This window comes from Mustela erminea, chromosome 20 (assembly GCF_009829155.1).
Source record: "Mustela erminea isolate mMusErm1 chromosome 20, mMusErm1.Pri, whole genome shotgun sequence".
NCBI classification, from domain to species: Eukaryota; Metazoa; Chordata; class Mammalia; order Carnivora; family Mustelidae; genus Mustela; species Mustela erminea.
Genome location: NC_045633.1, coordinates 17,000,568 through 17,013,840, shown reverse-complemented (window position 1 = coordinate 17,013,840; position 13,273 = coordinate 17,000,568). Strand labels below are relative to the sequence as shown.

The window sequence follows — 13,273 nt, the reverse complement described above, 5'->3', positions numbered from 1 at the left end:
AGCCAAGGTTGGCCCTGGAGCGAGCAGCCCCAGGGAGGGCACAGCCGGGCACTCCTGAGGGAGAAGCCCCCAGGAAGGCCTCCTGTATTTCACTGAGGCGCCTGTACTCCATCCTGGGGGGAGGCGGGGTAGCTCAGGATCTGCGCTACAGTTGGCAAGGTCTCCAGCCAGTGGGTGGGGAGCGCCCCATCGGGAAGACTTGGCAGATTTGTCAAGGTGGTGGTGGCCTTGAATCACTTCCTCTCCAAGGGCTGTTTCCTCTTCCCCCACCGCTCCTTGACCTTGGCCTCATCAGGCCACTTGGGCTCCGTCCCACGGCCACCCAACCCACCCTTCTCTCAGAGCTGGATCCCTGCTCCGCCTGCAGGTCCTCCCCCAGATGACACTGGCTCCGTGCAGCCCTCCGACAGAGCTGCTTGTTTGGAATAAACGCCTGCTTTGGCTTCGCCCTCAACAGGTCCCTTGGCCTGGTTGTAACTGTTCCAAACACACTTTGAAAAGCAGTATTGCAGTAAAAATACGCTGCACCATCAAAAACGACCTCCCCTCCCCCTCAGGAGACCCTGGCTGGGCAAGGCCTTCCCAGGCTGCCCCATAAGTCCCCCCGAGAGCAGCCCCGCCTGCAGCCCCGTCCCCCTACACCCTGCGCCTCCCCACCATGCTCCTGGACACCCAGGCCCTCGGCCTTCACACCTCCCACCACCAGCCTCCCCTCGGGCCGGCCTGCCCCTGCTCTCAATGCGCAGACTCAACACAGTAAAAGTTCAAGTGCTTCCACGGAGCCAAGTGGCATTTGGTTGTCACGAAGCCTGATTCCACTGAAGCTGCCCGACACCGGAGGAGGATGACTACGGGGAAAGGGACGGTCCCATTCTCTTCCTCGCCACCCCCAAAAACCCAGCCTGTGAAGCACAATGAATGAAACAGCGTGACTGTGTCCGCCCCACTCCGGGGACAGGCCCATTACCTGCCGGCTCGCAGGAGAGGCAGCCGGCCTCCACCTCCACAAACAACGCAGAGCCTTGCACAAAACACAACTTTATTGAGAGAGAAGCGGCTGGTGGGAGGAAAGATGTGGATGGAATCCCGGAGGCTGTTCCCAGCTCTGTCCCCAGCATCGGACGTCCTCCCTCAAGCAGCTCCGGAAGCAAGGCGCGCAGCCAGCAAAGGCCTCTGCGGACCCAGCAGGAGGCAGGGGGCGCAGGGGCCCTTCGAGGGGGCCCCACAGGCCAGGAAAAAAGCAGACCAACTGCTCGCTTCACTGCGCTGTTTCACTGCACTGTCTGCCAGCACACACGTGCACACACACACGCACAGTCAACACACTTATTTGTGTATTTTAAAAACTCACCAGTTGTCAGCAAAATATTTCTACCTTCCAACCCCTTTCAAAGGAAGCTCTTCCCAGACGGAAAGACAAACAGGACCACAGACAGACACCCGACAAGGGCCTTCCTGCTCCTGGCACCCCCCGGCCAGCCTCCCTTGTGCGCAACACCCCCGTCTGCCCCCCAGGCTTTCAAGGGGTCACTTCCCTGCACTGACGCATGGTTTCCTGACTAAACATAAGCCCCATATTTCAAAACATTATTACCCAGCTATTTCTATTTTTAAATCACAACGAGAGCCAAGCCAAACCAAGCCACCGCAAAGAAACTCCCAAGGATATGTTTACGGCAAATATCTACAAAGGTTCAAAATGTCGGCAGCGGAGTGCGCACAGGGCTGGCTCTGACTGAGAGCCTTCGGTAAAAAAGGAAAGAAGAAAATCCCAAGCATGTCTTAACACCAGTTTGCAAGAAAATCCCACACCAAAGGTGCATTTCTCCTCTAACTTTTGACTTGACCAGGCCGGCCCGGAAGCGAGCTGCTGACTCTCTTCTGGATGGATCTGGACAAAGGTCTGATTTTAAACAAAGGCCCTCCCTGCTCCCATGCCCACCCACCACCTAAAGGACCAGGAATGTGAAATGCCTTCGAAATGATGATCATTCACCTTGAAGGCAGAAGGAGACCGGGCTCCTAGGAGAGGATGCAGCGGAGCTCGGCAGAGCCAAGGGGGAAGGCTCAGGGCTCCCGGAGAAGCACTTTCCCCCAGATGCTCAGCAGTGACACTTCCCACTTGCAAGGCACCAGAGCCCTCCCCTGCTCGCACTGTTGAGCCAGATTCTCCCCCGCCCAGAACCAGCTACAAGGAGCAAGAGAAAGGCCTGGGCCCGGGGCCATGGGCATGAGGAAGGTGGCCACATGGGTAAGAGTGCATCCGAGGAAACGTGCAGGGCCCCGGTCAGCCCTGGTGTGGACTGGACCCGGGGACTGGGTCTCCAGTCCAGGGGCACAAAGGACTCTGTGGGCTGGGGAAGCCTGACCCACCCCCGGGCTGGGGTTGGACCCTCCACTCAGCCACCAGCGGGCACCCCTTTTTCCATGCTTTTAATGCTTTTCAGATGGTGAGAGACTGTTGCAATGGTCAGAGGCTGTGCTGGTGGCCGAGAGCACCCCCATGCCTGCCCCCCACGCCCCCTCCTCCAGTAGATACTTGAAAGGGACCGACGGGCTTCTCCCTTTGAAGCCCCACCTTAAGCGGCAGACCAGCATCTCCAGTTTGGTCCTGCCTCCTCCTCCCCCGAGAGTCTCCCGCAAGCCCAGGAGAAAGGGGTGCTTCCGGCCTCTCCTAGGAGCTGACGACGTGGCCGGACCAGGTCTCGTGCTTGGTGCCTGGAGCCAGATGGGTGATGACCACCTCCACGGCCTGCAGCTTCTCGTTCTTGGGGGGAATGGAGCACATCTTATAGGTGACCTCGTCGCCTTCCACGGGGACGTACTCCCCTTCCACACTGCAGGGGTGAGGAGACAGCACTCAGTGCCCCGCACTCAGAAAGGACCGCAGCCCCTGCTGGTCAGAGGGCCACCCCATCTCGGTGGCCCCCTTCGTCTCCCCTGACAAAGAGGCCGAGACCAGGCTCAGCCCGTCCAGGGCTCCACACTCTCAGTTAAATGGAGGCACCATGGGCCTGGGGACAGAAGGGCAGGGAACGCTGGTCCGAGCCGGAGAGGAAGACAAGTCACCATCGAGCGCTGGTGCGACGACTTCCTGAGCTGCTGCAGCACACCCACCCTGGTCCCAGGAGCCCCCCCAAACCCAGCTGCGTGCACCTCTGCCCTCCGACTCCCCAGGCACTCAGCAAGCTTCAGGAAAGTCCCTTCTGTGCTTAAAGCTAGTTCCAGAAAGCGTCCTCTCCCTGTGACCGCCCCAGGAAGATTCTCTCATGTTTGAGGGGGCACAAGCCACCATCTTGCCCGTCCCGGTGAGGTGCCCATCTTGACGCCCCCTTGAGGACCCCTCCAAGAGGAACACCCCCCTCAGCTCTTGGAACTGGTTTGTCTTGACGGAAGAACCCCCTAGTAAATGGTGCCTCCCTCTTGGATCCAGCCACCTGGAAGCCCAGGACTACACACCTGCTGCCCACTTCCGGCCGTGGAAGCAGACATCCCGTGTCTCCATCTTTCTGATCCGCTCCCCAGCCCCGTGTTCTCCTTACTAACTTATTTTTCATGGTGCCCTGTGACTATCCTTGTAAACCATTACAGATTCCTTCTGAACAGGGGCAAGATGAAAATACACGTACACACCAGTCTACGTGTGCAGACACATGTCAGACACGCAGATTCCGCATCTTTCTCGTGTGTGCACGGTAGAGGGTCCGTGAAGTCCCAACGTGCAAGAACATCGGGGAGAAGCATCAGGAAGGAATCCCTCGCCCATGCCAACCATCACTTGGGACAGTGCCCTGCCTGCCTGCAGAAACGGGGTTTTCCTCTATTGCCTGGTCTGCTGTGTGGGGTAGGACGCAGCCTGCCACAGCCTGAACTGAAAGATCAGGGGAGGCAGAGGCCAAAGAATGGGGCAGGGGTAAGGGGTGCGTGAGGAGGGCCCCCCCATATCTGAAGGCGGGAGAAAAGCGCAGGCTGCTGGCTGCCTTCCAGCACTGAGATCTCGAATGTGTGGGCCGCGCCCTGGGCCTCCTGAGGGTTTCCACACAGGAAGGAAGGACGTCAGTGAGCAGTGGCAGGGGAGAGGGTCCAGGTCCAGTCTTCCTTCCTGGAGCACGGGGGTCATGCAGCCCCTGGCCTCACCAAGTGGCGTCCCCCGAGGTAAGCAGGAAGCCAGACCCTAGGTCCAACGCAACTCCTGCAGCTCCCAGGGGTGGCCCCGTCCCCATCCACCAGATACACACGGGCACTCAGACCCCTCCCAGGGGTTCTCAACATACTTACCTGTGTACACATGCGCTCTCTATCTCTCGTGCACACACACACACACACACACACACACACACAGTCACCTGCAGCCTCCCACACTGCCAAGTACAGCCTCACCACCCCACCCCCAGGCACAGTCACACACAGGTCACAGGCAGAGTCTCACACCCTCACACACAGCGCCCACCAAAGTCACACCCTCCCCCTGCCTCCTTGGGGCCTAGGCAGCCCCTGCCCCGCCCCAAACCACGCAAACCAGCCCTGACTCACTCAGAAATGTGCAAGAAGATGTCGGGGCCGCCATCGGCCGGGGTGATGAAGCCGTGGCCCTTGGATCGACAGAAACATTTGCAGACTCCTTTGTATACAGGACCTTGAGAAGCCCTCACCGTCCTGACAAGAGATGAGGAAAGTGTGAGGAGGCCCCCACCAGCCCTCCAAAACGGCCTCCCACTCTCCCAGGACACACCCAGCTCATCCCAGAACCTCCCCCTCAAAAGCTGTGCCCCAGGCAGTAGCCAGGGGCATAATGTGTCCAGCTGTGCAGTTGTGCACTGCACAACTGTGGGAGCCATTCACAGACTCTAGTAAGAGACACTCTCTGATGACCCTGGCAAATTTTCTCGGGCCTCAGTTTCTCCATCTGGAAAGGGGGTTAGACTAAAAGCTCTCCGAGCATCCCTCCAAGGACTAACTATTAATCACAGCAGCCTCTACTCCTTGGGCCTGAGATATGGATCTGCCAGGCACCGTGCAAGTCCTTTGCAGCTCTGTAGCCAACCTGCTACTGTCCCCATTTTGCAGCTGAGGAAGTCGAGGTCTCGCAAAGGAAGAGGCTTGTTTGCGGTTAACACCCAATCATTTAAGACCCCACTGATTTCCCGTTTGTTATGACCCCCAGCTTGGGGCAGGCTCAAGGGGCCTGGGGCAGTGCCCCCCAGAGTTTACAGGGTACCTTCCTAGTCTTGCACCATCGGTCCTTACCCTAACCCATTTATCTCTGCATTTGACAGACAAGGACACTGAGGCACAGAGATGACCAGACACAATGATTCTGGCTCTGGGCAGGAGACCTATCTTAGGAAGCTTCACTAGGCTAGCCCAAGACTCACGCTGAGAAGGTCCTTGTCCGGCGGGTGGGCAGTGGGCTGGGGACCACGTTGCCCCGAAGAGGGGACGGTGACCGATCTCGGGCCCGCTGGGTGTCCAGCAGCCCCACTGAAGTCTGGTGGGTTGGGGGCTGTGGCGGCGGCGGAGGCTCAGATGACATGGCTAACCTAAGGAGAGACAGAGGGTTCTCAGGGGCTAATGCCTTGCAAGGAGGCCCTGCACCCCCCAGCCCTGTGTCTGAGAATCTGCCAGTTGAGACCGATTGTTCTTGGCTGGGGTGCAAAGTTCACTCAGCATAGAGGTCACCTTCTCTGGAAACATGCCCGGGTCGCCCCAGCTGGGTCGGTGCCTCAGCTCCTGCTGCAGCCATAGGCCTCCCTCTGGCATCGTTCTGCCAGGAAATGCCCGCTTTCCCCGTGACAGGGATGGCATCAGTCCCCTCTACGTCCCCTCCACGCAGCACAGATCTTGGCGCACATGGGGCACTGAGTCAATACTCATGGCAGGGAAGGAGGGAGGGTATGCGGGCTTTAATGCCAGCCACCTAGATCACTCTCCAGCTCCCCAACAGACGTGACCCGCTGCTAAGTGCCAGGCACCATGGGGAAGGCGGAGAGGGAAGGAAGAGAACCGCACACAGTGCTCCCCCAAGAGGAGCCTCCGGAGAGGCACAGACCCCAGCTTTGCATCCCCCGGGGGCTGTCACTAGCCTGCATTCGGGACAGCGAGCCCGAGGGACCCAACGTGGCACGGCACTGCAGAGGCCCTTACGTGTCCAGGCGCTGAGCTGGCACCCTGCCTGGGCCACTGGCCACGAGGACACTGATTCCCCTGGTCACCCTCAGCGTGCACCAGAGTTGGGCTCAGACCTGGCCACAGGCTCCGGGGTTGGCGGACTCCCTAGCTGCTGCCCGGATCTGGCACTTGTGCCAAGAGCAGGACGTGGCCACTGCCCTGAACACGTGACCACTAAGGTACCTGCTCTGACTTGGCCTTGGATCAAGCCCAACAGGAAAGAGCAAAGCTCGGGAGCTGGCGGGCTTCGGGCAGTCCCTTCCCCCTCTCTGGGACCAATCTCCCCATCTGTACCATGGGGCAGCTGAGTGGGCATCCCTGGGCACCTGTTTGGGGCTGGTGATGGCAGGGAAGATGAAGCAGAGCCAGGCCCCAAGGCCAGGGCAGCAGCGGCGGAGCCCTGAACTCACACCCGGCCCAGGCAGGCAGGGCGAGCTGGGGCAGCAGCAGCCCCGAGGGTTTGTGGGGCTCACACAGGGTTTTCACATTGAAAACAGGGGCTATCCTAAACACAGCTCCCTCAAACGGGGGCTTCCAACTACTCTGGGAAAAACTCGAAGATCTGATCACCCTGAACCCCCAACTGCCATCCTGCTTCCCTCACTGACGGTGACTCTGTGGCTCCGGGCCCTGGGCTTTCAGCCTACATCACCCAGGAGTGTGCCCTCTGCCTGCATCCCAAGCCACCTGAGACCCAGGCCTGGTTCCTCCCCCGAAAGGGCCAAACCTCTGCCCTGTCCCCTTCCCGGACATTCTACCCACAGCCCCCCACACTCCCCTGTCTGGCTTAGTTCTGTCTTGCTAGGAAGAGAGAGGGCTGGCTGGCCTTCTGGAGGAAGCGACAAAGTACCTCCTGACCCTTCTCTCAGCTGCAGCCGTGGCCAGGGAGGACCGGGGAACCCCCACCTCATAAAGGTCCCGGCTGCTGGGCTGGGGCTCAGGGCTCCAGCATGACCCAGCAGCACAGGTCATAGAGTCCCGGAATGTTCCAGTGCTTGGGGTTCTGGGAAGGGGGCTGGCCCAGAGAAAGGAGCATCCTGCCCAGGCTTCCCGGGACAGCAGGGGGAACAGCAGTGGGAGGCAGGGGACCCCCAGCCCCACCAAACACAGTCTCCTGGCCTTCCTCTGCAGTCAGGCACATCTGCCCTCACAGTTTTGCCATGAAGCTGAAATCATAGACCACACGCTAAGCACTCAGCATCAACCCAGCACAAGCGAGCAGTAACTGCCAGCAATCACTGCTGTAACTACTGTCGTAAGGTCATTCCACACACAGGTGACTGGTGCCAGGCCCTCTGGTCATGGCACTAGAGACACGGGCCCTGAATTTGGAGGCAGAAAATAAACAGGTAGATAAGAATATAAATAAGATCATCAAAGATTCCCAAAAGGGCTGGTAAGAAATACACAGAAAAAGTAATTGGGTGGAGATGCTTTTCTAATGAGGGTACATGTGGGGCCCTAACAATAAGAGTCAACCATCTGAAAAACCCGGAGGCTCTTCCAGTTAGGGGAAACAGCCTATGCAAAGACCCTGAGGCTGGCAAGGGCCCAGGTGTGGCTGAAGGCCAGCAAGGAGGCAGTGTGGTAGGCACCAGGGATGGGGAGGTGAGAGCCAGGAGACGAGGGCCAGCTTGCAAATTAGAGGGCATCATCATCAATGTCCTGTGTCTTCTCCTTTCTTCACATCTGTCTGTCTATCCGTTGCATACCCCTTACCATGCCCACCTCCCCCTGAATTAATGAAACAAGCCCAAATTAGGGGCCCCCTTTCTCTCCACCAGAACATCCCTGATTCCCCAAATACACCTCAGAGATGCCAATGGGAGCCCGTGGCCATGGGGGAGAGCAACCTGAGGGCAGCACAGAGTCCCTCCATGTCCGTAGGGCCCAGCACTGGGGCTGATGGAGACCAGCGCACCCTTCCTAGCCAGCATAAGAACCAGGAGCATCGGCCTGGCACCCACCGTGAACTTGATATGCTCTCTCGTCAGCACAGTCCAGCAAGGGGTGGTGACGGCCATGCTCATGTCCAGCAGTGTTAGAAACCGGGGCCAGAGGGCACCACTGGCTGGGGCGGGGGGTGCAGGGAGACCCCAGGTCCTTCACCACTGCCCTGCCCGCCTCTCTCAGCCCATCTGAGCTGGAGAGCAGCTGGGGAAGCTGGGGCAGGCCTGGCTAGAGGCCAGCCCAGCCCCAGGGCCGGCAGAGAGAAAGAGAAGTGAATGGCCTCTGTGTGGGGAAGGCCGGGGTCAGAGTCCAGCTGTCAGGAAAACAGCTGGGGGAGGGGGTAGCCAGTCACCCAGGAGCCAACCCTGCAGCTGTTGCCGAGCCCCCCCACCCCATTCTACACACAGATGGGGACAGGTTGTACAGAGGGCCAGATACACCTCCCACCAGGGTCCAGGGCTCCCGCAGAGGCGGGGCCCACCCTCTGGGACCAGCCCCCTCCACCACCAGCCCAATACCCCTTAACTCCCCACAGCTCCCCACGGCCGGCCGGCCAGGAACAGTTTGCAAGAAGATGCCTGAAGCCCAGACATGGGAGGGGCCTCTGACGGGCAGCAAAGTGGCCTAAACGTCCCTGGCCAGGGCGTGTCACAGCTCCTGTGCTTATGTACGTGTCTGTGCACACGTGTATGTGTGTCCTCACATGCACGGGCTTGTCACTGCCTGTGTGTGCACACCAGGGGACCAGGTGGGGCTGCGTCTGTCCCGCAAGCACACTGGGGGCCCCCTGAGGACCCTGATAAAGGCTACAACCTTCCAGCGGTTGCCAGACGACACTCACTATGTGCAGGAAAATTGGACACCAGGGCAGCAAATTCCTGCCCTCAGGAGCTTACGCTCGGGGACTGGAGACCCACAGCCACAGGGACAAGAGCAGTGTCCTGGAGTTAGGCACCTCGCCCAGCTCTACTCCGTCATCCCCACTTTGCTGATGGGAAAACTGAGGCACAAAGTGTCAAGCAGCTTGCCTTGGACCCCCCAGCTAAGAACTAAACTGGGGAAATGTTCTGGAGAAAAAGCAAGCAGGGGAGGGGAGCACGGGTGGTCTGAGGGGGCGAAGGGGGGAGAGCGCATGCTCCCCTTCCCTCAGTCAGCCCCCACCCCAGGTTCTAAACAGTGCCCAGAGCCAGGGGAGGGGGACCCAAGGTCCTAGAAGTGAGGGAGCCAGGAAGTCGCTCCCACCCTGGCTGCCCTCGGGGAGGGGTGTGTCAGCAGGGCCCTTCTCCCTGGAAAGGGTGGAGAAGGGGGCCTCAACCCAAAATAGCCTGGGAATTTTCCACAGGCCCTGCCTGTCCTCATATTAAGTTCTGAGAGTCCACCCAGGCACCAGGCTCTGGCCTTTCCAACACCTCCCCTCAGCCCACTCACCTATCTGGGGACTCCAGACAACCCTGCAGACCCCTGTGAGCCCCCACCTCCTGCCTCCCCACCCTGAGAACCCAGCAACCATAGCAAGGATGAATCCGTCTGAAGCCAAAGAGCCAGGTGCTTTCTGCAGGGAGGGGAGCACTGACAGTATTTCTCAGTCATTTACACTTTAGTGAGAGGGAGTTTGCAGTTTACTTCCCAAGACTCCATTCTTGGTAGCTTTCACACCTCTCCCGGACAGCAGGAAGACGGGGGCCTGGGGGGAGTCTAGGGGAGCAAGAACTGGGTTCAATCACGTTGGGTGCTTCTTTCTCCGTGTGGTTCCTGGCAAAGCCAGGCCACTCCAAGCGTGGACTGAAAACGGGGGGTGTCTTGAGCCTCACATGGGTTTCTGGCTGGGGGAAGCCAGGGCTGGCATCATGTGTGGACGCGTCCCAGCTGCAGGACCAGGCCGCTGCTGGCACGTGGGGGTGGCTCTGAACCAGCCCACACAGAGGTGGGGGGCAGGGCACTGGAGAACCAGCCATGGCTGGGGAAAGGGGACAAGAGTGAGGCTGTGCTTTGATTCATCTGATGGCCACTGCCCATGACCCACCGACCTCGCTGTACTTGAACTAGATTCATGCCCACGGCAGGCAGCACAGCTGGGGAGATGCCTTAATCCCCATTTTACAGGTAGGGAAACTAAGGCACAGAGAGCTTCTCACACTTTAGGGGCACCACGAGTGTGTGGAGACGGTGATAAAATGCAGACTCTAATTCTGAAGGGCGGGAATGGGGTGGTCCTAAGGTGCCCCCAGTGCAGCAGGTGCTGCTGAGGCAGGGAACAGAGCAGCATCAGCGTGGGACGGCTTCACGACCTGCCCTTCACAGCCGGTGGGTTGGCAGGTGTCACCTCCCGGTGAGAGGGTGGCAGGGAAACGGGGGGGTGGACAGGGGTGAGGTTCTGGATGACTCACAAAGTTACTCTAGGGCACCCCAGGTTCCTCCTTTGTAAACTGAGGCTGAGACTCGGTGACTCCCTCCCCACCTCCAGGCCAGCTGAGCCCCCGCCTGGCAGAACTGAGGGCTGACTGTGGAGGGGCAGGTCCGCTACGTGGAGGCGGGACAGAGGGGTCCCAGGAAGCGAGAGGCCCGGGAGGGGACCCGAGGCGGGCCTCTGCCACCTCCCACTCTATTGTTCGGGAGAGAGCTGCCGCGGGCAGGGAGGGAGTGGATGGAGGGGAGGCAGAGGCGGGGCGGAGGAGGCAGGGGCGGGGCGGAGGAGGCTAGGGGAGGAGCGCCGAGTGGAGCCGGGGGCGCCGGGCCACCGCCGGCCAGCCGCCGCCCGGAGCCAGCGGGGCCCGCCGCAGAAACACAAACGAGGCGGGAGGGTGCTGCCCGCGGACAGACGCGGACAGACCCCTGGCCGGAAAGTGCCCTGCCGCCCTCCCCCCACCTCCCTGGGGCCCCAGAGTGCTGAGGAGGCCGGAAACCCTTGGACCCGCGGCTGGGGAACCCGACGCGGCCCCTCCAGCGTAGCCGCCTGACCCCGGCCCCGGAGCACCCCGACGGCCTCGCGGAGACCAGCCCCGCCCGGCGGAGAAGGTCGCCCAGCGCCGCGCCTCCCACTTTCAAGGGCCCTGCGCCCCCCTCAGCTCGGAGCCAGAAGCCGACTCTGCACCCCGTCACCCCCGGGTCACGCATTCCCGTTTGGCATCCTTGCCTCCAGCTCTCCCCGCACCCCAGGACTTCACGGGGTGGGGGGGCCTGACCGGAGTTTCAGGCCCGACTGTGCTCTCCGCTGCCCCTGTGACCCCTGGCAAGTGACCTCCCCACTCGACGCCAGTTTCCTCATTTGTCAAACGGGACACTAATGCAGCATCCCAGGCCCCCGGACGCGGTGCAGACGGTGCCCGCTACAATGGCCTCAGTCAACAATACCTGAGCCGCTAATGGGGGAACTGTCAGGCATGGGGCCATCTAGAATAATCCCTCCCATTGCTGTCCCTGCTGATGAGACAGAAACCAAAAGCCCTGCTCGGCCCCTCCGCGGGACAAAGAAAGACGTTCCCCTCCCAGGGGAACCCACCCTTAATGGCGACCGAGCGCCCCAGGGCCCCGCTGGGTCTGGCTCAGCTCCGCGACGCTACAGGGCCCTAGCCCCCACGCCCCCAGCCGGAGCGCAGAAGTAGGTGGAGAGGGCCGGGCGGAAGAGGGGAGGCCGCCCTGAGTCTTACAGGGGTCACTTCTGGGGGGGGGGGGCGCGGAGGGGGTCATTCCTGGCAGAGGGACCTGCAGGAGCAAAGGCCCGGGGGAAGGAAGGAGGTGGTGGAAGCTGGAGAGGGTCGCCATGGAAGGTGACAGAAAGCCCTGTGGACAAGTTTGGGACTTAGACAATAGGGACATCAGCGGACGACTTTAAGGCAGGGAGTTGATTTGAACCGATTGTTTTTACAAGTTCCTTCTGGTTTCGGAGAGACGAGAGGATTGGCGGGGCCAGACTGGAGGCGGAGACAGACAAATATTAAAAAAAAAAAAAAAAAAAAAAAAAAAAAGGCAAGAAAATATATGACAGTAGCTAAACGCTTCTCCCGGGACTGGGTTAGCCTCCTCCTTTTATTCTCTCACACCCCGTTATCAAAGAAGTTATACCACTCGTCTACAGATGGAGAAACTGAGGCGGGAGGCCTCCTCTTTTGCCGCGAGACACCTCCGCCAAGGGGAACGCAGGCCCTGCCTGGAACCGGCTGATTTCCCCGTCCCCCCACCCACCCACCCCACCCCATACACACATCCACTCCAACCCCAGAGAAGATGCGGGGGCCTGGGACTTTCTTTTAAAAAATCAAAAAACAGCGCTGCATTTCCGGCCTGCAAACGGGCAGGCGCCCGGAGGGAGCCTGTGGGCGCGGGTGAAGTTTTTCTGCTCCGCCCTGAGGCCCCCCATCCGGGCGCAAACACTCGGACAGCGCCCCGCGGCTCCTCCTCCCCCAGATGCGGCCAATCGTGCGGCGCCAGGACGACTCCCTCCGCCCCAACATCCCCCGCAACCCGGGTCCCACCGCCCGCGCGGGCCGCCCCGCCTGGGGTCCGCGCGGCGCCCCCCACCCCGCTCCGCCCCGCGAGGCCCCCACTCGCGGTCCAGCCCACGGGCAAACCGAGGGGAGGCTGTCCCTGCACGCCGCAAGCGCTGCCGGACGTCCGCCCCAAATCCCTCCGGCTGCGGCCACACCCGCCCCCTTCCCGGGGATGAGTAACCTGCTCTCCCCAGACAGGCCGCGGCGGCCCGGGCATCTCCTCCGGGCCTAGAGACCCAGCCCGGACCCCCACGCCGGCGGAGCCCCCATGCAAGAGGGGACTGGATGCGGGCGGCCACCACAAGGCCACAGGGCGGCCGAGGTCCGGTCCGCGCTCCCGCCGCCCCGGAGAGGACACTCCGCCACACCCCTCTGGGGGACCCGGAGAAGCTCCCCTACCTGCGACCCGCTCCGCTTCGCCAGCTGCTCGGCTCTGACTGAGGGAGCCGAGGGGCCGGGAGGGGGGCGTGGTCCGCGGGGCGGGGCTCCCCGAGGCCCCGCCCCCACGAGCCCCCAGCCAATGGGGCGGCGGGCCGGAGCGCCGGACGGCCGGGAAGCGCGGCGCACGCGGCTGCGCCGGCGGGAGTTTCGGGTCTGCGCGCGGGACCGGGGAGGGCGCGGGACGCCGGGCGGGCCGGGGAGCGCGGCCCCCTTGCCTCGCCCGGCAG

General features: G+C 61.3%; 1 protein-coding gene across 3 annotated transcripts; it reads right to left on the bottom strand.

Moving 5' to 3' along the window:
* Window positions 1–1,022: 1,022 nt before the first annotated feature.
* CARHSP1 (calcium regulated heat stable protein 1) lies at window positions 1,023–13,107 on the bottom strand. 3 transcript variants are annotated; one of them, XM_032327728.1, is made up of 4 exons: window positions 13,005–13,107; window positions 5,376–5,540; window positions 4,534–4,656; window positions 1,023–2,837 (listed from the first exon to the last, which is right to left on the bottom strand). In XM_032327728.1, the coding sequence occupies exons 2-4, from the start codon at window positions 5,531–5,533 to the stop codon at window positions 2,675–2,677; spliced, it is 444 nt and encodes a 147-aa protein (XP_032183619.1). In that variant the 5' UTR covers window positions 5,534–5,540; window positions 13,005–13,107; the 3' UTR covers window positions 1,023–2,674. The 3 variants fall into 3 exon arrangements, with proteins under 3 accessions (XP_032183619.1, XP_032183618.1, XP_032183620.1); XM_032327727.1 differs by lacking the exon at window positions 13,005–13,107 and adding an exon at window positions 7,019–7,136; XM_032327729.1 differs by lacking the exon at window positions 13,005–13,107 and adding an exon at window positions 6,947–7,024.
* Window positions 13,108–13,273: the final 166 nt, after the last annotated feature.